We start from the raw sequence: 24514 nt of genomic DNA on the forward strand, positions 1-24514 counted from the left end.
AGACTGAAGCAGAAACGAGACTTTAAGATAGCCCTGCATGCTGCCATCTAACCTTACTTTCATTACACTGAGGAAGAAGTCACTTGTTAACACTTTATTCCAGTTTAACCCATCTGCGTAGTATTTTCCTAGTGGAATCCGTGACATTCAGATATGAAAACCAAAAATCAGCTTCTAACGTTCTGATCTAGACGCTGGACTCCTAATTCATTTAAGAAATACCAAATGGATCTCTCACTGCATCTAAGGAAATGGGTGGACGTTTTAAAAGTTATGATTAAAAGTTGAAAGTTGCCAGCAGTAGCTTTAAAAAAAAAAAATCCTGTTCTCAAAGTGAAGTGTGGAGCATCACTCCTACAGGAATTGCCCACACCGAAGACGTGTAGCGTTTCTTCTAGGCAGCCAGCTCTTAGTTGTCACTGACATGAGTGTCACAGAATGAAGGGTTTGGAACACGCAAACAGCCGCTCCTGGCTGCAAGTGAGCTCCCAGCCACCGCGAGGGCACAGGGCTCCGGCAGCCTCCCGACTCTCCTGCCACTTGGTCTACTAAGGCTGCGAAAGTCGCAGGCTCCAAACACCGCCCCCCACCCCACCCCAGGGCAGGCAGTGTTTAGGTACACCCAGGGTTTGGAGCTGGGAGTTCGCGTTGTTGTTTGCTCATCGCCGACTCTCCCGCCTCTAGGGCCTTCCGCGAACATTTTTTTTTTTTTTAAGAAAACAAAAAAATAGAAAAGGGAAATGTAAAATAGCCATCGGTGGACATTTTTCGGTGGCAGAGACAAATGACAGGAGTAGGGGAATGAATCGCGTCGTTGATGGGGTTCTGAGAACCGCATTTGTGATTGGGGGAGGGAGGCGGCGCTGTCCTCAGCTACCCCAGCGGCTGGTGTGGAAGTGGCCGCGGGCGCCAGGGCTGCCCAGCCCCAACCGCGAGGCCGGGGCGCTTGCAAAGCCGAGGTAGCGATAAAGGGCTCAGGAGAACCTAGTGCCTGACCCCAAATCAAGCAAGAGCTCCAAGGCAGCTGGCCCTAGAGGACGCCCCCTCTCTGGATTATTGATGGGGGCCACAGAACTGGACCAATTCTTGTTGCGACCTCGTGGATGCTACTTATAACTTCCAAGTCCTCAACTTTGAACACAGAATAAAACGGGGGGAAAGTGTTGGGGAGAGGGGTGCAGCGAAGGGGAAAAGTGGTTTGTTTTGTTTTATTTGTAAGAATCTGGCCTGGGGTTGGGGAGGGCAGAGGACGGGCAAGGAGAGTCAAAGATTCGCGTACTGCCTCGGCCTCAACTCCTGCGAAGCTAGAGGGCTGGGGCGCTGCGGTCAGAGCTTTGTCTCCAGGGCCCGGCCCAGGTCTGTCACTGAGCGAAGCACAAGTCCCAAGGACATGCCCACTCCGGGGCTTGCGTGAACAGACACTCCAGTGTTGCTGGCGGGGTGCAGGGTGTGGGTAGCGCTGGCCTGACTGCACTCCAAATAGAGGTACCCCGGGTCCCCTTGCCCGGCACCTCCCCACACCTGCCACCGCGCGACCCTGACGGTGAGGACGCTTGTCCCCATGGCTCTACCTGTAGCAAATGGGATCCCAGCTCTTTGGCCACGCTGTCCAGGGGCCCTGTTCTGCTCGGCTGTCCCCACGCGTCTCCTAGACCTGGGACAAGGGAATAAAGCAAACCATTTAACCGCGGCACCCACCGACGCCGGGGGCTCCAGGCCAGACACGTGGAACCCCCCGCAGCAGGGAGCCCCAGCTCCGACCTCCACCCGCAGCCCTCTTCCTGAGTCCTCGCAGACGCCCTGTGTGGGGGTTTAAAAGCCCAAAGCCTCACTTCTGGACGCGTGCCGCGTGCCGCGTCCTTTCATCCTAGCACTAGGGAGGGTCCCTGAGTTCGAGGCCAGGCTGGTCTAAGAGTGAGTTCAGGACAGCCTGAGCAACACAGTGAAACCCTGTCTCTAAAAACAAACAAAAGCAAAAAGCAAAACCACCCACCCGGGGAGGGGAGCAGGCAAACAGAAACAAAACCCCCAAAGTCGGAGAACAAACTCCCCCCTCCAGAGGTCCTGTCTCTCCCCTCCCTCCCCCTCCGGCTTCGCTCCGGGAGCCCACCGGACCCTCCGCTCCCGAGGGTCGCCCACGTGCTCATGGCTCCGAAATTGCCGTTTTATTTGAAATGCCACAAAGTAATCTAATCTGCTTTGAAATTGGCCATCCTCGGAGCCAAACGGGGGGTATCGATTTGGCCAGTAAATACTCCCCCGAGGTCCTGCGCACCCGCTCTCTTCCACCCCTACCCTGTGCAGCCCGCAAAGATCATCAGGTCGCGTGACCCTTGCTTGTCTTCTGGGCGCCCACGGCCTCTCCGGAACTCGATCCTTTTCGATCCCAGAGTTCCAGGCGCACTCGGGAGGCTTTTCAGGGCGCCTGTCTGTTCTCACACAATTAGGGATCACTCCTGCAGGGATCCCTTAAGATCTGAAGTTTCCTACCGTCTTCCATACACCCCAGAGTGCACCTGGGGAACGAGCAGGGCCCTTCCCAGTCTCCCCCATCCCCAGGTCCCTCCCTGCCCCAGCTAGCTGCTGTGACCAGCAGGGGTTTTCCTTTGCCCACACCGAAGGCAGGTGACAAGAGTCTCAGCGGGACCTGCAGCCTCCGCCCCACACCCGCAGCGTTCCCTCCTGGAACGTCTCTGCTAGGGTGAGCCTAGGGTCCAGCAGACGCGTCCTCTGGGGAACTGCAGGCTAGGCCAGTCTCCTCCCGCCCGCCCGCGCGCCTTTAGTGTCAGGGGCCACTTGATAAGGCTCGACACTCTGTGCAGGCAGTCATCCTGGCCAGCCCTGGGGGCTGCAAAACTCCTCCGAATGGTTCCCTAAGAGTCACCGGCGCCGACACATGGCCTCTGAGCCTCCAACCTAGGAAACAGAAAACGTCCCCTGAAGTCCATTATAGGCTCCCTGGAAATCAATGGGAAACTAAAGAAAGGGGTAACTCTAATTTCTGCTCCCATTCTGGTCTTCACAGAAAGAGCGGGTAATTTACACATATCTCCCAGGACCCGGAAAGATGCGACTCATTATCCCAGGCCCAATGAGCCTCGCCTATGAGCAAGGGTGGTTCTAAATCAGCTTCTCTCCAAACACCCACGATCCCCCAGCACCGTTTGCTTCAGGCTAGGCACTTTGTTTTGTGGGCAGGAAAGCTGGGGCACCGGACCTTTACCCCCGCTGGGTCAGCCTTGGAAAGAGCCAAGGTGTAAAATCCACGGAAGTTCACCGAGGACAGGGAATTTAGTAAGGATCTAGGAATCTAACTTCTGAACACGACAGATGTGTGCCAGCAACTGTCACCTCCCTGGCCTCTGGATCTTTCGTGAGTTCGGGTGGTGCTCTAGTCATAGAGCCATTCCTGACCCCTGACCCCCGCTGCTGCAGTGTTTCTGACTTCTCCCAGGGTCTTCCAGGACTATTTGGGAATAACCTTCAAATCAGACACCTTGGTCATCAGGCGTCCCGGAAAACTGTGGAAGGTCCCGTCTCTGCAACCAGCGGAAGCCTGGGCATAGGACTATTTTCGGTATAATTCAAATACCCGGATGTTTTTGTACATCACTATAATTTTCCTGTAACTTCTCAAAAATATGCCTCTTTCAAATCTGGCAGAGGTTGTCTGGGCTGCCTGGGACAATTCCTCCACTCACCTCCCCCCCCCAAGCCACCTCACCTCAGAGCATGAGTCTGCCAGCAGTTCCATTAGGAGCCGCTATGGGAGAGGTCTTTTCACTCAGCCTATAAAAGTATACTTTAGGCTGAACTTAGAGACAGAATAAAGTAAGGTTTGTCATGAGAAGAAGAGGCCCTGCTACTGGAAAATGCTACACACACACACACACACACACACACACACACACACACACACACCTCAAAACTGAGGCACCAGGCAAATGGTCCTTATATAGACCCTACCAAGGAATTTATGTATTTATCTGAAGAGTGAGGGTGGAGTTGAAGATTGGGTTGGTTGCACCAGAGTTCATAGTTAGCAATGGTCAGTCACACTGGACCCTAAACCAGCGTCTTCCCTGGAGAGCCAGAAGCTCCATCTCACCTGCAGTTTCTCAGGCTTAAGACTCAACACTCATTAACCTTTAAGTCAAGCTGGGCGCCCCCAGATAGAAGGCCAGGTCATATGGGGAGACCCCAGAGAGAAACTGCTGAGAGCACTGGAGAGGGAGCCAAGCCCATGTGCCCATTTCTAGTGACTTTTCCTCTGCTATCCAGGCATCAATACTTGGTCCCATACTGCCTGCCCTTCAGTTTCAACATCAGCGGACCACTGACATCAAGAAGCTAAATATGCTCCGTCCTCTCTTGGGTCTTGTTTGGTTGGTCAACAGACAACTCATGAGCAATTATGGGGGTCTCAGCCAGGCTCTTGGGGGTTACCTGGCAAACAACAAACCACAAACACTGGATCACAGAACAAGAGATTTAGTACAAGAAGGGAAGTTAATTTCTCACTGGGCGGGCTAGCTGCCCACTTGCAACTCAGGTGCAGAGACACTGGGTTTTCAGATACCTTTGCATCAAGAAGCAGAGTTCTCCTGGCCAGGAAGGTGGGGCCTGGGTTCTGGTGAAAACAATGGGGTTCCACATCCACCCCTCATCCTGTCACCCCTCAACACTGAGGGTCTAGAAGTGGTGACACAGGCCCCTTTCACAGTGATCTTGTGAAATTTTACCTTTTTCTGTGGTTGCCAGCCTGCCCAGCCCCTGCCCTTTCACAAAGAAAGAAGAGAGTGTAAGACAGAGTTAGAGAGCCTCCTCTCCCCCAGAGATCTGGCCTCCTTTTTCCTCCCTCCATTGTTTAAGGTGGCACCTCCTGATCTTCAGGTTTCCTCGGGGTCTCTAACCTCAACTCAGAACAGCAGTGTCTCAGGGCTAAGTTAGGGAGCCCTACCGTAAGCTCTGGTGTTTGCGAGCAAGCCATCTCCACGTGCAGAGCTCCCTCCTCCCCCCTTCTAAGTCTCTCATCTCCCCTCCCCCAATTAGCACTATTGTAGAGAAGGGAGAGGACTGGCAACTTCAAGCCAGTCAAAATGGGTGGGGGGTGAGGAGCCAGAACCTTGACCTTCTTCGTCCAAGGGCACACAGATCTGCTACAGGAGTCCACTAACCCTGCAACCCCCGAATCTACCATATGGATATAAGCACAGCCCGAATTCTTGCTCTGCATCCGGCTGGGCATTCACTGGGGCCTCAGCCTATGCAGGTGTCTAGAGACTTGCTTGCTTCCCCTGGAGAGTCTACAGCTAGTATCTCTAATGCACCTCCTTTGTAGACAAGGAGATCCCAGCAAACTGTCTTGAGCTCACCAGCGCCCCTCCCTTAGAGTCCTTCTGCTTTCTCCCGGGTACCTGAAAAAGCCTCTCCTGGCACCCCCATTTCAAATCAGGCGGCCAAGGTGGACTGTGTAATAATGGGTATAACTGTGGAGGGCAGGTAGGGATGACTGAAGGCGGTCACCTGCCAGCCTGTGGGACAAGGAAGGGGTTGGCTTCAAGCTTTGGGCACCCCACCACAGGCTGGAGTGTGTACACCAAGACTAAGACCCCTGGGATAGCAACCTCCCAGGCTGAATGAATGCTTAGCCCTGTTAAGTGTAGGATACAGCTCCATTGGCCACACCCGGGAGAAAGCAACCTGGCAGAGCCAGGCACCCATGCCCTTGGGAGAAGCTGTGTTCCCACCAGAAGCTTCTTAGTCTGCAGCACCCCAGTGCTTGGTTCCTTCTCCAAAGCCAAGGGCTGCACCGGGGACAGAGACTGCACCAACCCTGAGTGTCAGACTCCAACGTGGAGATAGGGAGAAGGTTGTAAAGACAACAGTAAAACCCCCCCACATTACTCTTAAATGTTAGTCTTTAAAAAAAAAAACACAGAACATGTTTTTGGACTTAGGTAGCAAAAGGGCTCTGAGTTCTATAACTCCATATAGGCAAGAGTGTCCTCACCAAAGTCTCAAAATCAAATCATTTTGATCCAAGGAAGCATGACCCAAGTCAGTCCAATCCCTGCTGGATATTCTGATGGAGAGGTGAGGGGCTGTGTGCAACTGAATTTAAACCCCCAAGAATCCAGTTGCTGGCATAATTCAGGCCTTTGAACACCCTCTGTCTCTGTCTCTCTCTGTTTCTTTCTCTGTCTCTCTGTCTCTCTGTCTCTCTGTCTCTCTGTCTCTCTCTCTCTCTCTCTCTCTCTCTCTCTCTCTCTGTGTGTGTGTGTGTGTGTGTGTGTGTGTTGCTTTCTCTTAAATACATTGTGATAAGATGCCCATGTCTTCTCCCCTTCCATAACGAAAGAGTGGCAGGAGAGGAGATTCCATTCCTGAGCCTAGCCTTGAGCCAGTCTCTCCTGCCAGGAATAATGTGTTGGATCCAGAGGAACACCCTTACCCACTAACAGGAAGCCCAACCTGGTCTCTCTTAGAAGACATGGACTGGTGGAATCCACAGCTGTGGTGGCTCTGGGTCTGGCTGGTAGAAACCAGCCACCCACTGTAGGGTCTGCCCCCCCCCAGGCTGGGCCCCTTACTCAGTTCAGGCCATGCTGCTCCCAACCACTCACTAAGATGTGCCCCCCTCTTCCCTATTTCTAGTCCTTTTTCCAAACCTAGCTTTGCTGAGCTGCCTCAGCAAAGCTTAGCTTAGCATGGGAACACAAAGGTAGAAACTGAGGAGTTGCCCTGCCTCCTTGTCACTCAAGTGTCTCTGGGCACAGCCAGGGTGGAGTACACAGTGGGCCCGGTTTACGGTTTAGACAATGTGGCCGATGCAAAAGCTGCCGCTCTTCTCAGTTTGCTGCTGATCCTTCCAGGCTTCTCTTTCTTGGGGTCTCTGCACTGCTGGAGCACAGACGCGCCCCCCTCCCCCGTCACCAACATTAGCTATACTGTTGGCCTGTCCCTCTTTGGCCTCACTTTCTCCAGCTAGGAAGGGATCCTCTGGGGCATTACCCCTTTGATGTTCTAGATTCTTCTTCACCCATCGCTCAGAGCAAAACTGTATTCCTCAAATGGCTTCTTGCTTAGAATCTTTTGTGTGGGAGAACTGATCTAAAGACCTCTTTACTGCCCAGGACTGCTCCCACCAAGCCTCCTGAGAGAAACAGTCTTGATTGACATCAATGCAGGCAGCAGTTCTTAGCAGACCCAGGTTCCCCCAAAACAGGTTAAATCAATTATTACAGGGATAACCGCCTTGGGAGAAGGGATATATATATATATATATATATATATATATATATATATATATATATCCAAGGGCCAGCTCTTTGTGAGAGACCCCCAGCTTCCTAACTCCTGACCTGAAGATTGCTGTTAGCACAGAGGGTGAGGGGGTGGGCAAGCTTCTTAGGCCCTAGGCTGCATCCCTCGGACAGTATTGCGGGAGAAGGGTGGTGAGTGGGGTTTGAGCCTTGGCCCCCACAACCTCAGAACCATTTCCATCTCTAGAGTCAAATGGCTCCAGGCTGACCCCTTCAGTGAGTGCCAACCTTCAGAGTCACCTTCTGTGAGGCAGAGGTGGCCCCTCAAGTGGGCAGCTCCTGAACAAGGAAGGCACTAGCAACAGTTGCTCAGGACAGCACCCACAGACCACCCACTCCTGCAGGGACCCAGGGGCCAGCCAAGTGCCTTCTCATGCATCCCAGAGATTGTGTAAATGGCAGGGTACACACAACACTGTCTGGGTTTTGGTAGCCTTTGCTGGCCAGCTCCCAAACAAGAATGGTTTACAGTTAGTCCTTTGCCCCCAGGGCGCTCCCCGTCTGCTAATCTCTGGTTTGTTCGAATTCATTGACAACAGATCATTTACTCTTTCGATAATTTCTATTTTTAAAAACCCAGTGTGGCTGGGCGAGGCAGGAGGCCTGAGCTCCACACCTATTTTGTAGCATGCGGACATGAAGGCTGATGCATACCACTAGTTAACACCCGCTCTTCCCAAGTGGGACAGAGACTAAGGAAAAGCTGCCATTATAAAACCCAGTTCGACTTTCTTTTTTACTTTTCACGGAAACTTGAGGCAGCCGGGAATCACCTCTACCTAGGGGCTCGCGGTTGGCGTCATGACTAGCGACCCGACACCAAGAGCTTCACTACAAGGGGCGAAATCCGGAGAATGGTTCGTTGGGGCCAGTTGGGTAGGTTTTAGGATATCCGGGTGCCGGAGCTGGGCGCTCCCAAACCGGGGCTAGGGTCGAGCCTCCTCCTGGCCACCTCCGCTCCCGGGTGCTCTGAGGTCGCCAGAGCTTACTCCCGGGCTCCGCGGTGTAGAACTGGAGGCTACACCCGCGGACAGGACGGCCCCGAGCTCCACCAGTGTGGTAGAGGAAAATTCAGCTAAGGCTCAGACAAAGGAAGTTAACGGGCTTGCCGGTGGCAGCCGCAAAGGGGGCTTACCGATTTCGGGTGAGGCGCCCAGCGGCGAACAACTCAAATGGAGAAGTCCTGTGGCCGACGGACACCTGTCGCCACCGCCACCGGGGCAACGACCCTAAAGCCCTTCCTTCCCCGGCACTGGCTCTCCAAGAGGCCTGTTATGCGGGGCCAGCCCTGGAACCTGGAGGTCCTGGAGGCAGCCAGGCCTCCGAGCCGCATGCTTCCTGACAGCGTCGGAATCCCTCGGCCTGGCCGCAGACCCCGGACCTGATTCTCTGTGGTGTGTGACCCGGCCTCCTGTCACCCTTGGAAGCCCGCTGGAGAGTGCCCACCCAGTAGGCCGCTATTTCCTACAAAGCGAGTAGGCAGGAGAGCTGTGGCCCAGTGACAATTGCTCACTGTAGCACTTTTAAATCCTAAATGTTACACCCAGGCCCGCCCGCCACTTTTGAAACAATCCCTTTTCTCTTTCCAGGTGTGTCCTGGCTCACCCAGGACAAGACTTTGTCCTATCCGTGTCGTTTCCCAGAGCAAAGGGAGGCCAGTTTGAAAAGCGATATCCAAGAGGCTCGAATATGAAGGCCGCGGCTGCTCACAAAAGCTCCGATACGCAGCGTTGGCCTGCAGTGCCTGGGCCTTGCTGTGCATCCAACCGCTTGTAAAAGACAGAACGGCGAGGTCCCTTACCGCCAGCGGAAAAAGGGAGAAGACGTGGAAAAGCGAAACAAAACAAAGCAGAGGCAAGAAAGAAGTGGGGGGGGGAGAAAAGGAAATAAAATTAGGAGAGAGAGACAGAGACAGAGAGAGAGACACAGAGAGAGACAGACAGAGAGAGAGAGAGAGAGAGAGAGAGAGAGAGAGAGAGAGAGAGAGAGAGAACTACTGGTATTGGACGGAAGAAAGGGAAGAAGGCGAGAAAGGCTGGGTCAGGAAGGAAAAGAACAACGCGAATGAACTAGCGTGCCTGTGCCAGCTTGGCAAACACCAACCAGGGGTAACGCTTGGTTTTCCCCCACTCTGCCCGGAGCTAAGAGGCCATTGGATCGCCTGGCCCGGCGCAGCCTTGTTCCTTTCCCTTAGCTTGGGCCCGCGCCGAAGCAGCTGCACGGCTTCTCCCAGACACAGACACAGAAGCCGCGTGGGTTCTGCCACCGGCCGCAGCCTCCTCTTAGCAGCACACCCCGCCCCGCCCCCACCTCGCCCCGACTGCCACCTGCAGCCTCACCTTCCGGGAAGACCGCGCGCATCTTCAGGTAGCTGGTGGTGAGTCGGATGATGGACGCTTTGTCCAGCTGCGAGGTGATGGCCGATGGCAGCGGGAGCAGCTTGGCCAGCTCATAAAACTCGCCATTTTCCTTCTCCCTCCTGGTTTTGGCCGCATTTTTGGACTTCTCCTTCATCGCGCCTCGGCTCTGGGCATATTAGACCTCGCCGCGCTCCAGGCCCGCGGAGTCCGGCTCGGGCTGCGGCAGCCGGGATGGGGACGCCAGGCGTCAGGTGAGTCCGAGGGTGTCGGGCTCCCGCAGGTGCGAGGGACCGGCCTGGAGCACAGCGCGGCTTCTGCACAGTCGCCAGCCCTGAGTCTGTCGCAAACCAGCTGTGCAGCCCCGGTCTCCGCCTGAGGCTGGCGGATGGACCGTCCTGTGTGGACCTGAGTTGGGCTTTCTGCTCGCTCTTCCTTCTCTCCTCCAGTCTCTCGCTCCTCGACCTTGCAAGGGATGTAGTGTGCGGGTGAGCTGGCGGCGACCCTATTTAGTCCTTAAAGGAAGGCTTGCACCCGCTGCGGCGAAGGCCCTCGGAACGCAAGGGCGGCATCGGCGGCGGCGGCAGCGGAGCCATGAGGCAGAAGCGGAGCCGAGCGAGGTGGCAGCGGCCGGGGCCAAGCCTGGGCTCGGTGCGCTCTCCTGCCCTCCCCGGCGGTTCCGGGTGCCTGGAGCCCGGCGTCCAGAGCCCGCGATCTGTGTCCAGGCGCAGCTGCTCCGCGGTCCACGTGCGACCGAGTTGCGTTTGTTTATGGCAGACCCGCCTTCGGGCGGAGCACTGGGCCGCGCGGTGCGGCCCGGGGGAGGGGGCAGGGGGAGGGGCCGCAGCGGGGGCGGTGAGTCTCGCCTCCGACCCCGCCACGGCCCGGGAGTCGCCTGCTCGCCTCTCTGCGTCGCCGCCTCCAGGGACTGTCACGCGAGAGACCCGCGCGCTCCCGTGCTGGGGGTAAGTCGGGGTAAATGCACAGGGCTCGTGGCGTCTACCGGCTCCGGAGGATGAGTGGCAGGACCTGGGCTCAGGGTGGGCGGCCCGGTGCGGCCAAGGAGGAAGGAGGGAGGGTTGCAGTGGCTTCCACGGTGGCTCCAGGCAGGTCACCCACGGGCGCGGCCCAGAAGAGGCGGCGCAAACATCTGGCCAAGTGCCCCGCAGGGAGGACCAATCCTACAGCTGGCCCCACACTGGCACCTCCCTTGGGTCACAGGCCAGCAAACCTAAAGGGGGTCGCCCGAGGGAAACACACACACGCGCGCGCGCGCGCGCACACACACACACACACACACGCACGCACACACACACACACACACACACACACACACACACACACACACCACATGCACCGAAGTGACCTTTCCGCCCTTTCCCTTCTAGAAACACCAGGGCGAAGTGACCTTTCCGCCCTTTCCCTTCTAGAAACACCAGGGCGAAAGGAGACTAGCGCCTCCAGAGAGGAGCGGGAGCGAGAGGCTTTTGGCGCTCAGGGAGAGCGGGAGGTCATCTTGGGGAGCTTAGCCCAAGGCCCAGGCCTCTTTCAGGGAGCCTGCGGAAACAGGGCCCAACCACCCCGACTCTGGTGAACCAGAGGACGGCGGGAATGTGGGCTATCAACTTTGGGCCAGGGCCTCAGGGCGCCCCTAGCAGAGCTAGGGTCACCGGTGGGAAGCTGATGAGACCCAGGGAGTTGGAGTAGAAGGCAATTGGAGATGGGAGACTCGGTCGCCAAGAGTGCAAGCATTCTCCCACCCGTTAAACAACCTCTTGGTGTCTCCCGGGCTGCTGAAGCCCGGGGTAGGTGCTACCCCGTCGCGCACCCCGTGGGGTTGGCGGTGGCGGCCGCGTGAACCCTCACTCCCCTTTGGAGCCCGAGCCTTCCAACGCGGGTCAGATGCCACTTCCCAGGTGTCCTGGATCCGCACAGACTCAAACAGGTTCGGGGCAGTTCCTTGTGCGGTCGTGGTCCCCTGGTTCTCTTAGCGGCTGTAGAGTTGCAGGCTGCTGGGAGTCTGGTCTTGGGAACCGGGTGCCTGACACGGGAATTCCGACTCCTGGTGCCACTACGGCGTTCCTCTCCGTCTAGCCCTCAGCCCAGTCTGTGAGGAGCTTGCAGGTCCACTGGCTCCTGGGACCTGCAGACATCCCTCATCCGCGCCGGGAGGACTGGACTCCGACTCGCTGCGCTTTGCAGCAGATGCTTCCGGCCTTTTCCTGGGACCCTCTGAGAACCCGAAGTTGGAAGGCTTCCAAGGCGTAGCCTAGCCCTCAGTAGACCGCTGTGGGCTTCACGCGGTACACACACCCTGGCCCTTAGCGCCCAACAAAAACACAGTGCGCCGAGTGGCTCGACGTCGCACTAGGCGGGAACCCGGAGGACCTCGCGCTTTGCGTTTTCGGGTTCGGAGCTGGACTTGATTTTCTGGGTCCTGCAGTAAAGTGCACGCAGTTTGCCAGTGTCTAAACCTGCAGTCCCTTCACGGGAACTCTGTGAAGCGCTGTGCCTTCGGCTGCCCCGGACTTCGCCGGGAAGGGGCTCCGGGCGAGCAGAGCTGAGCACCCACCCCGTCGCTGCCACGTAGGCCTCCCCGGAGAGCGCTCCTGAACCTCAGATCTACAGGAAGGGTTTGACGCCTCCCCTACCCCAGGATTCCCGACCCTCAATTATGGAGTCCGGAGAATTCCTTCCCGGCTTGAAAGGGATTACCCAGATAGTAGAAACATGGTTAAGTGGGGGTGGGAGAAAGCCGGCAAATGACAAGCCCTGAAACTTCTCAAACGAATCCCCCAGTTTTTAACAGGAAAGCGCATTTGAACTCTAGAGACCGGATTTTCACAGTGGCAGCCGCTTCCGGCATCAGCAAGACACTTTCGGGTCTCGGGTTTTGAGAGGTGGCAAACGCGATTGAAGTGGGCATAGGGTAGCTCTAGGCCCAGAGCCTGACTCAACAGACACCCAAACGTCACACACAGGGCTATGGAACTAGGGTCCCCAGCGCCAGCCATCCAAAGTACATGCCTTTGGGCATGGGTCTCAGTACTAGAGGTTTTTCATCTGGGAAGGAGTGCAATGTCTGTGGAATAACGAAGAGCCCCCGCGTCTAGTTGGGGCTAGAGCTCTCCCGAGGGAGTTAGAGCCTGGGATCCTCGGGGCAGGACTCTTGGCTATCCACAACGTGCATGCAGGACAGTATTAAGTTAGAAGCTCTGTTTAAAGGTAAAAAAAATAGAGAGAGAGAGCACTCTCTCTCTCTCTCTCTCTCTCTCTGTGTGTGTGTGTGTGTGTGTGTGTGTGTGTGTGTGTGTGCTGTATGCGTGGATATATGTGGTGGCACAAGGAAGTCTAAGGTTGAGTCCGAATGTCTCCCTCAATCACTAGCCACTTTATTTTTAAACCTGGAACTTATTTTTCTCTGCTAGACCACGGGCTAGCGAGCCCTAGCCTGTGTGTTTGTCTCCACCGCACTGTGCTGACGTTATAGAACCCCTATCCCCTCTTTACTTTTTACATGGATTCTGGGGATCCAAACTTAGGTCCTCATGCTGTGTAAGCCACCTCGCCGGGTCCTGAACAAGTTTTACTTGGAGCTGACCATAGTTTTTAGCACAGACACTACTGGTCTCTGACGCCTAGACTGGCATTGGGCCCAGCTCAAATTACAAGCCTCTTCCTACTAAACACTAAGGTGACTGCCTGGCTTACACTACAGCGAGTTAGACTAGCTGAAGTTACCTCTGCCCCACACAGGAACTAATTGGTCAGCCAAAAACTATGTAGAATGATGAGGACAAAAGGACGATGTCCACGGGTGGGGGCTAACTAGCATTTGAACTCTAGAGACCGGATTTTCACAGTGGCAGCCGCTTCCGGCATCTTCAAGTCTTGGGTTTTGAGAGGTGGACATAGTAACTCTAGGCCCAGAGCCTGACTCAACAGACACCCAAACGTCACACACAGGGCTATGGAACTAGGGTCCCCAGCGCCAGCCATCCAAAGTACATGCCTTTGGGCATGGGTCTCAGTACTAGAGGTTTTTCATCTGGGAAGGAGGGCAATGTCTGTGTGGAATAACGAAGTGTCAGCAGCAGCCTGGGGGACGCTGGAATCCCAGGTGCCACTGAGAAGTCACTCTTCACCCACTGTCTGGAGGGCAAGTGTGAGGGCGAGTGTGAAGAGGTGGTTTGCAGTTCTGCTGACTGACCGGCCTGCCGGCAGGGCACCCACACCCTTAGTCTCCTGGATCAGCACAGCCCACCAGCCCAACCTCTCAGAAATTTTCCATTAGGAAACTAATCTGGATGAAATTTGGGCCCTAAGAAGAAAGGGGTGGGCCCGGGCTGCTCCACATCTGTTTGGATTTTCTGCTTCAGAGGCTTGCAACCATTCTTGCCAGGCTGCATACCCGTGCCTACCTGAGGCCCATCCCCAGCAAAACCGACTTTGGGGTGAGCTCAAGGTCCCTCGAAGATGTTCCTCCCAAGATGGGCTCTGGGGAAGCTGGTGCTTGCAAGAGGCCCAGAGTCAGAGATCAGGCCACCGCCCAGGTGTGTGAGGGGGTGGGGGAGAACCCTCTTGTCCCTGGCTTTGCCTCCAGCCTCTAAGTGAAATTTAAGAACTTCAACCTCCTGAGCTAAGAGAGGAAACAGAAAATCTTGAGGCCTTGGAGATAAGAAACGATTTGATTTCTAAGCCTAGGCAATCGGTGGGCTGAGCTTACTCAGTGAAGCTGACTCCTGCCCAGCATCACAGATGTGACTGTCGCATAACTGGAAGCCTTTGCTGGTGTGAGCTACCCCAAAAGGACACTTCAGCTCCCGGCCCTCATTCCTCTCCATGTATAAATTACACGACTTCCCTCGGGGTCAATGCCATTCCCAGACAATTGTAGTGTTAACAAACACATTGTTTGAAAAATAATTACAGGTAGCCAGAGTGATTTCAGAATAATTTATTCTGGCAGAGGTCAAGACAGTAACACTCTGTTCCTTCCCACCTAGACAAAATGCCCTCTGCTCCCTCCCCCGTCTCACAGACAGTTATTTCTTTAGAGAAAGTGTTTGCTTTAGTTTGGTGCAGGCGTCTAATTACCTTACTGGATCTCAGTAACAGGACAGATCCACCTTTCCACACGGGGTGTAGGGGGCAGGTTTGCTGAATCTGAGGTTAGAGTCCTGGGAACAGCCACGCTGGCAGTCAGGACACCAGCTCTAGTTGCTGTGAGCCTCTCCTGGCCCCATGGAAAGAGGTGTCCCTAAGCCCTGGGCACCTGCCCTGCGGTGGGGGTGGGGGTGGGGTCAGGACTCTGAGAAGAACAATTTTCCTTACACTTGGTCACCCTGGACAACTACAGATTCCAAGATGATGACTCCAGAGGGTCACAGCTACTCCCGTTTAAGGCTGGGGACCCTCCTCTGCCCTTCTCTCCAGAAGATGCCTTTAGGGGAACAGATACTATCTACCACCAGGAGCTTATTGTAGGAGTCATCAGAGTTCCTGAGAGAGGACCACAGGGCTGGATGAAGCCCACTTTCCTGCACATAAATGGATCCTCTTAACTTAGGAGATGGAGGGGGAGTCCTTTCCCCTACAGGTTCCCTCTCTGTCTCCTAAGCCAGACCTTGCTTCCTTCCTGGTCTCTGAGAGGAGGGCAGCAGCCCAGAACTTCCACAACAGGCAGTGACGCCTGGGGGCCTAGGCTGCAGGCACACCTAGCTGCCAGTCTCTAGCTAGGCCCTTCCCGGCAGAGAAAGGGGGACCTGCCACGGCCCGCTGCGTTTCTCCTAAAGGACTCTTGAGCAGCTTAACAGAAACACTCCCTCAAAAGCCCACCTGCTACCAGGCAAAGCCCTGCTTTCCTCTACAAGGGATCCTTGCAGCTTTGAGGGAAGCCGAGACCGCGTTTGAAAACCCCTAAGCGGGAGGAGGCTTAGTCGGCTGTGTACTGAAATTCCTCCGTGGTTACATCAATTACACACAGCCTTGAAATCTGAAAACCGATTACTTCATTTATGATGTCGCTGAAACAGCCCTTCAAAAAAACCTCAACCTAAAAATAAATAAATAAAAATCCCATTTAAGAGCTAGAACAAAACCTGCTCACCTGAGATAAATATTTCTGGATATCAAAGAAAGCATGGATAAGATGCACACCCCCCCATAAGTGATAGTAGCCGCCAAGGCCTAATGTAGGTCTGACTACGACAAAGTATTTTATAGACAGGAACGCGGTTCGTTTAGTTAACATACGGTGTCTTCTTGCAAGTTGCCAGTGAGGAATTTCTTCCCTATTCTAAACAAATCTGGAATATACGGATTCGTTCGAAATTTAAAGAGAGAAAGTTACAGGACGGCGGGTAGGCAGGGTTGGCGTGCCACAGCCTGGCCTGGGCAGCCACAGCGGATCTAAACCCTGACTTCTTCAGATTTTCATTTTGCTTTTCTCTTTCTTTCAAAGGCCAACGTGAAAGGTGGGATTCCTAAGGGGTGTGTATCTAGGACACGCTGAGCCTTCGTTGGAGGGGGGGGTGACGCTTAGGACCTGAGGCCAGAGCTGGTCAGAAGTTCCGTACCCCAGGACTAACTGACAAAGCTGGACGTACATGTGGGCCCCTTGGCCAGGCGCGGAAGCCACCATCGGGTCACACCGGGGTGCGGGAGGGTTGGCTGGAGGGATGGGGCAGGAGCGCGGGCGGGCGGGCGCGGGTAGAGGAATCCGGCTTGCGGACGGTTCTCAGTCAGGCGAAAGCCGCTCAGCTTCGGGACTTCCGCCTTCCAGGCCGGGAGCAAGTGGGTGATGAGATTTTTCTCTAAGTCCTTGGGTGTCTCTGGCCTTTTCCAGCCGGAAAACCTTCGTGTGGTTAACAAACGCAAACCCGGACGCCAAGCCCACGGCTCTCCTGCGCTTGGAGGTTTGTCAGTGCGCGTGACTCTGTCTCCCGCATGGGCGTGGGTCTCTGCCCACAGTGATCTGCTGCCTGGGCGCATCTGGCATCTTCCCTCCAAACTCCGGTCACTCAGGCCGGCTTCGACGTCTCCCCTCCTCCTCCCAAGTTCTTTCTATGTGGGAAGTGGTGGCCTGGGGCAGCCGAGACTCAGGAAGAGTGGGCACAGAGGGTGAGACCGGTCCTGTGGGTGGGAGCCTATCTGGCGGCAATCGGAAACCAGTGGGTTGTTTGTTTGTTTGTTTTTGTTTTTTTGTTTTTGTTAGCGTCTGTGAGGCTGCTTCACCGGTCCTCAATTCCCATTTTCCCTGCCCTAGAGTTCTTGCCCCAGCTGAAGGATCAGTCTTGGTTTAGACTCCAGAGTGGCTACGGATTAAGGAACAAAATCCAAAACGCCTTGGCCGTCCAAATCATCTCCAATTTTAAATTGGAGGGGAGGGGTAGAGACACACAGAGAGGGACAGACAAGAGACAGAGCTCGTTCTAGATGCCAGGGCAAACAAGCAGGAGTCTTCGCGTAAAACGAATCTTTTATTTACTTAGTAATTTATTTATTTAAGTTAACGCTTGTCCTCAATTCAAGAATATTGTCCCCGGAGAAAGCATCGGTTAAGTGACAAATGACTTTCGGTTTATGGATAATTTTGGTTCCCAACTCCGTTGACTTCACTCCCGGCACCCATGAACAGAAGCAAACTAACCGCATTCTCTTCCAGGATGGCGCTCCTTGCGCCCGCGGATGTGGACATCGTTTGTGGACCATGGAGGTCTCTGTTTCTCTCCCAAACGAATTGGAACCAGGCGGGGTCCTCGGGCCTAATACCCCGGCTGCGGGTCACCCTTCTCTTAGGGACAAGAAAGAGGTCAGGTGCAAATGCGCTCAGTGGACCGGAATCGAGCGAGTGGAAGCCAATTAAACCCTCAGACTTGTTTATTTTTGGAGAATTTCCATCAGCCAGGCCCAGCGCTAGGCGCAAGGCAACCGGGGTAGGTGCTAGAGTGTTTACTGAGACCCCCGCCCCATCTTCTCAGTAAATTCCTACAGACGTGCGGGGCGGGGACCGTTTGCAGGTGTCCGGAGCCGCGTTCAGACAGCGATAGCTCTGCACAGCGTCTGGACCAAGCAAAAGCCTCAAATACCTTTAAAATAATTTAAGCCAAGCCGTGGCGCGGGCTGCAAAGGTCACGAGCCTGCGGACCTGCTTTTATTCCTGGATTGTTGGGGGCTCGACATTGTTGCACAGAAATAATTTACAAAGTGCTTACTGATGTCTCCTTAAGGTAACTGACCGGAAGGACACCCCCCCCCCCGTTTAAGCCGCACCCTAGTGTCCCAGTCACACCTGACTGGCTTGTTTATATTTCTGTTCATCCTATATTTTTATTTATTTATATTTGTTTTTGTTTTTTGCTTTTTTTTTTTTTTTTGGAGCCAATTCTGACAAATGAGGGGCGGTAGATTCTGGGAGAGACACCCTGCAGAAAGTTCTGGAATTCCAGGACTAACCCCACCCTCTGGTCTTTAAAGACACCTCAGACCGTCCTTTCTTCATTGCTGGAGAGAGAACATCCTACAGGCTAAACACAGACGCTGCCATTGAGCTGTGCCCCTGTGCATCTGGACCTTACTTGATTAATGCTGGAGATCCCCAGTCTGGCCTCTAGAAGTAAGACTCTAGGTGGAGACCCCGGTCTCACATACGCATTCTAATTTCTGAGCAGCTTGGATTGAGCCAAGAGGTACGAGGCCGACCTGTGACCACAGTGGATTGCTTGAAAACTCAAAAGAACGGTGAGGTGACAGGAAGGGAACCATTTCAATACAAGGACAATTCCGAGCCACAAGGAAAGAACAGAGCATCCAAATTAAATTAGGAAATGTGGATCCATGGAAAAATCCTTTCAATAGTCAGTTGGCCGTGAGGGCGTTTTTTTTTTTTTTTTTTTTTTTTTTTTTGTTCAGGTTGCAGCCCTCACTTCTCAGGGTCTCTTTTCAAGAGACAGGTGGTGATGGGGTGAAGATAACTAATGATCTTTAGGAATCTCCCCTCTGAAGTTGGTTTTCAGTGTGGGTCCTGGAAGCTGCTTTACTTGAGGCATTTTATGTGAGGGTTGTCAAGGGAACCTTGGGTAAAATTTTGCAGGAGTGTCTCTGAAAACATTATTCATAATTAAAAAATGATTCATAGAAATCACCAGAAGAGTTATAGCCTGCTGTGTTCAAACATGTTTTGGAGCCATGTGGAATAAATAAAACCATGGTCTGGTTGGGTAATGCTGCCTCCCAGACTTCCTCTGGCGGTGCCAGTAGGAGCTGATACAGAGTCATAGATTTAAGAACAGCCCAAGTGACAGGAGCCAAAATATTTTCTCTATGTTTTATTTATTTATTTTTCGACAGCCTTCATACATAGTCCAGGCTGGCCTTGGAAGCCTCTCATTCCTTTTATTTTCTGAGACAGTCTCAAGTAGCCCAAGATGGCTCCCAATTCTCACGAACGCCAGGTTCTTCTGTTTCCACTTATAGTTACAGCTTTCATGCTGGGGACCAAACCTGGTGCAGATCTGTAGCAAGTCATCTACCCATTGAGTCATCTCTTCTGCCCAAGACATTCATTCTTCAAGACATTATTTTTATTTCATTCTTCAAAAGGTCCAGGAGGTAGGTATGGTTTCAAAAAGGGATATCTTTAGTAATGGTAGTACCTTTTTGTCCTGGAACTTCATCTGTAGACCAGGCTAGCTTCGAATTCAAATTCTCCCACCTCCCATTGATGAGGATTTCTTGTCTGTCTATCTATCTATCTATCTATCTATCTATCTATCTATCTATCTATCTATCTATCGCAGGAAGGCTGGAAATCCCACACAGGAAGTCGGAAGGGATTCATTGAAACACAGGCCCATGCTGTTTCCGGTCAGCAATGTGCTGCTTAGGTGCCTAAGTAGTGAATCCCCCAAACCCTCCCCACTCCCACTCCATTTTGCTGTGCAGGGAGAAGCTATATAAGAACTACAGCTGACCCAGATGTCACTAACCCCTGCTTACGATTCTACCTCTTCCTTCCTCTTTTGGTTTTGTTTTGTTTTCCAAGACAGGGCTTCTCTGTGCAGCCCCGGCGGTCCTGGAACTCACTCTGTAGACAAGGCTGGCCTCGAACTCAGAGAGATCCCCCAGCCTCTGCTTCCGTGCATCACACCACCTGGCATAGGGGCTAACTTTGAAGCTTGCAAGTGACCTGTGGCTGTCAGTACCCTCAGGGTTAGGGTCTCATTGCCTTGGGCACTGATGGAGAGTAACACTATCTATTAATGGCAATGTTTATGTGGAGAAATAGCTCGTGATAGGGCAATAACTTATTAAATAACCCAAACTGAAGCAGTTGCACTTGCTGGGGAAAAAAATGTTCTCATTGCCAACATAAAAACAAAACAAAAGTCAAACCACCCAGAAGCTGGAAGACAGCTCATCAGTTAAGGTCCTCTTGCAGAAGACCCGAGTTTGGTCCCAGCACTAACATTCAGCAGCTCACAACCACCTGTATGTAACTCCGGCTCCAGGGGATCTGATGCCCTCTTTTGGACTCCTCAAGTACTGCACTCATGTGCAGCCCCCATATATAATTAATTATATAATTAAATATATTAAATATACATACATTATATATAAATAAACATATACTTAATTATATAATTAAAATATTCATTCAATGCCCTGTGTAGGGTTACTAGGCTGCATGACTTCTGATCTATCAGATGGCTTTAGTCTCCTTTATGACTCACCTAGTGTGAAGATGGCTTAAGCAGATAGAGGACTGCATGTTTCAGGCACGTTCCTCATCTTCCTGCTCAGTCCAGAGTGACAGTTGCTTAGAAGAAGCCAACATCAGAAGGAATGCAGCCCTTCAGATTGGGAAATACTCAGTGTGGTCACTCACGCTGTGACAAAGGCAAGAAACTGTTCAGCAGTTTGCCTGGACCCCAGCCAGGCATTTACATGACAAAGTGAATTCCGGCCACTGAGAACATTGCTAGTCTTGGCTAGGACTTTGACTTAGAGGCTGGCCTGCTTATGCATACTGTATACAGAGGATCTGAACAAGGTCACACAGTCTTTGAGCCACTAATTCTGCTTACGTGACCTGTGGAAAGCATGTATAATGTCAAACAAAACAAAAAACCTTTTTTTTTTTTTTTGCACCAGTATTTGTAATAATTAAGGATACAAGATTTGACTCTCTCTCTCTCTCTCTCTCTCTCTCTCTCTCTCTCTCTCTCTCTCTCTCGGTTTGGTTTTTCCAGACAGGGTTTATCTGTGTAACCACCCTGACTGTCCCGGAACTCACTTTGTTTCAGGCTGGCCTCAAACTCACTCTGCCTATGTCTGCCTCTGAGTGCTGGGAGTAAAGGCGTGCACCACCATACCCAGCTCAAGTTTTCATTGTAAAATGATTTAAAGAGCAGGTGTGATGACACACACCTGTGAACTCAGTGCCCAGGAGGCCAAGGCAGGAGCAGCATGAGTTGGAGATCAGTCTGGACTACATAGGTCTGTTAAAAAAAACAAAAACAAAAAAAAACCCCAAAAAACCAAAAACCAAAAAACAAAAAACCAAAGATTGATAGGTATAATGAATAACAAAGGGCCTAGCCCCCTGCCCAGGAGAAGGAAGTATTTAGTCAACTGTAGTTGTTATCATTGACATCATTTTCATAGTATTATTAGTGAGACTAACAGTAAGACCTTTATACAGTTAAGCTCTAGAAACAACTATCCTAAATGGGAGGGGTGGTTAGCTGTTGATATTTATTTATGCTCAGTGAAAAGATATGCAGCTCATAAAAGATTTTTAAGAGTCCCAACAATATGACATAATAAATGCCTTCCCCTATATATGTATGTTTCCCAGACTCCCCCGAGCTAGCACTCCTGAATTGATTAGGTGTGGCCAATGGATGTGTGTATTCAAGGACTGAGGTGGACATCACACTGCTGTAGGCTTTTTGGTTTCTGCTATTAGAGACCATCAGTAAACACTCTGTGTTGATCAATGCAAACGTGTGTGCACCTGTGCAGGTCTGTGTTCTTGCTTGTAGTTGTGTAACCCAACCATGACCTTGAGATACAAGTTCCATGGATGGAAGCTCCTTGAAAGTCTGGAATAAACAACTCAAAAGCTTTAGCAAGTCCCTGAAACTGACCAGATTCACTAGGCGCCTCCCTCCCCAAGCCTATGTAAGCAGTAACAAACAGATGTCTGGGAGTGGTTCAGACCAGCTGAGCTGCCTAGAAGAGACTCTCTAACTTGTCTAGCTGGGGGCAGGTTGTGCAGAGCTCTCCAAGGTTCGGCTTCCACCTTACTGAGGTGGGCTTTGGTGACGTGGCTATCTTTGAGTCATTTCTGCTCTTGTGAGTAACCCTTCACCTTCACTCCTGTAAATAACCCCAACAAAGCTCATCGGTCGCCAAGTGGACTTGATGCTACCCTTCCCTTGGTCTGCCATCATTTCCCTATTTGTTGTGACGTTTGTTCATGTCTTCCCAGGAACTGTGTCACATAACGTATGTGTAGGTACATGTGGTTGAGATTGCTCACATGTATGTGTGTGCATGCATATGTATTTGTGTGTATATGTGCATTGTGAATATGTATGCACTGTGTGTCTTATTACTGTTCTATTGCCATAAGGTCAATAGACCAAGGCAACTTATAGTAGCTGGCAGGCATGGACCTGGAGCAGGAGCTGAGAGCTCACAACCACAAGGGGAGAGAGAGAGAGAGAGAGAGAGAGAGAGAGAGAGAGAGAGAGGGAGAGAGAGAACACTAACTGGGAGTGGAGTGATCTTTTGAAATCACAAAGTCTACCCCAGTGACAAATCTCTTCCAACAAGGACACAGATCTTAATCCTTCTCAAACAGTTCTGCCAACTGGGGACCAAGAATTCAGACATATGTGCCTATGGGGCCATTCTCATTCAAGCCACCGCATCCCCAACTCTTCCTGACTATGTACTAATGACATGATAACAAGTTGGGAAATTTTAGGCTATAATGAAAATATTCGCCAGGGCAGTGGTGGCACCCGCCTTTAATCCCAGCACTCTAGAGGCAGACACAGGTGAATTTCTGTGAGTTCAAGGCCTGTCTGGTCTACAGAGCAAATTCCAGAACAGCCAGGGCTGTCACACAGAGGAACCCTGTCTCAAAAGAAAAAGAAAAGAAGGAAGGAAGGAAGCAAGGAAGGAAAGAAGGAAGGAAGGAAGGAAGGAAGGAAGGAAGGAAATATGGCCAGGCTAGCTAGAGTATTGAGTGAAGATGTGATTGTAGATTTCACCCTCACGCCTCTGGCCAGTCCTTTGGGGACACAGTGAACTCCAGGCTTGGATGGAGTTTCTGGAAATAAACCAGATGTGCAATAAAATGTGTGTGCTTTCCAGGAAGGCAAAATTTTGCCACATGACCCTCTGTCACCCAAACACCTTGGGCTCCCATGCTTTTGACTCTTCAACTGCTTCCTCTACCTATGACCCCACAGCGGATCTATACACAGACCTCCGTTTTCTTCTTAAATCTTTGTGTGTGAATGTGGGCACGTGTGTGCACGGATACATGTGTGTACATGGATATGTGTGTGCATGCATGTGTGTGCATGTGTGTACATGGATATGTGTGTGCATGCATGTGTGTACATTGTGTGCATGGATATGTGTGTGCAAATGTGTGTACATGTGTGTACATGGATATGTGTGTGCATGCATGTGTGTGCATGTGTGTACATGGATATGTGTGTGCATGCATGTGTGTACATTGTGTGCATGGATATGTGTGTGCAAATGTGTGTACATGTGTGTACATGGATATGTGTGTGCATGCATGTGTGTACATTGTGTGCATGGATATGTGTGTGCATGTGTGTACATGGATATATGTGTACATGCATGTGTGTGTGTATGTCTGTGTGTGTGCGTGTGTATGCATGTGTGTGTATGCTTGCATGCGTGCGTGTGTGTACACGAATGTGTATGGGTACTCACAGAGGCGGGAAGAGGGTGTCACATCCCTGGAGGTGGAGTTATAAGTAGTTGTGAGATAACCCTCACAGTTGCAGGAAATGGTCTACGTCTTCTGGAGCAGCTCCATGGTGCTCAGTGGTTTTGTATCACATCCTCTAGCAGCTGGGGAGCTGGACATGTTCCCTCCTGCCTTGGTGGGACCCCATGGCACTCTGGAGAGCTGTTCATCCAGTAGTCCTCTTACAACGTAGTCATACTATGTTTCCCTCTGATCCTGCCTGTGGACCCTTTTCCAGCTACAGTGTTTTCCTTCCTGACCATATCTACATGGCCCCTGGCTCCTACTGCACAGCTGGGAAGGAAGAGAGCTGGGAACTTGGACTCTTCTGGACTTGGGGTAGGGCACTGCTTTCCCCTAGAATTCTTCCAATGCATAGACACTATCTGATTATCAAGACTTGGCTGGGAACCATGTGGCCAGGAGGCCTGGGCTCCAGGCTGTAACACACACTGTTGTCAATCTTGTGTCTTCACCCTCAGCACCTTGCTTACAGTCAAGCACATCACAGGTGACCAATAATTATTTGTTGAGAGAATGTGGGATTCTCACCAAAAGCCAAGCAGGCTGCCCACGTGGCAATTTTCCATGCAGTGGGAGGGGGGACCACAAAACAAGAAACTCAATTCCTTTTTCCTTCTCCCTATGGGGGCATCAGTGGATACTGGTCTGTCACAAGAGCATGGAAAATTTCCAACAGAGACATAAGAGCTCTCTGGCAAGCACCATGAAATGTTAATTTTAGCTTCCAGTGACTGGTGCCTGCCTGATGTCCTTGCTTAATTTAGTGGGTCAGGAAGATCAGGAGC

At 52.2% G+C, this 24514-nt stretch overlaps 1 protein-coding gene across 1 annotated transcript in view; it reads right to left on the reverse strand.

Annotated features, from left to right (window-relative positions):
- Sim2 (SIM bHLH transcription factor 2) overlaps positions 1-9839 on the reverse strand; it is a 46920-nt gene extending 37081 nt beyond the window's left edge. The window contains 2 exon segments of the mRNA XM_027415644.2: positions 1572-1654; positions 9665-9839. Coding sequence (XP_027271445.2) covers positions 1572-1654; positions 9665-9839 — 258 coding nt within the window.
- Between the last annotated feature and the right edge of the window lie 14675 nt (positions 9840-24514).

The sequence above is a fragment of the Cricetulus griseus genome, chromosome 4 (genome assembly GCF_003668045.3).
Source record: "Cricetulus griseus strain 17A/GY chromosome 4, alternate assembly CriGri-PICRH-1.0, whole genome shotgun sequence".
Classification (NCBI taxonomy): Eukaryota; Metazoa; Chordata; class Mammalia; order Rodentia; family Cricetidae; genus Cricetulus; species Cricetulus griseus.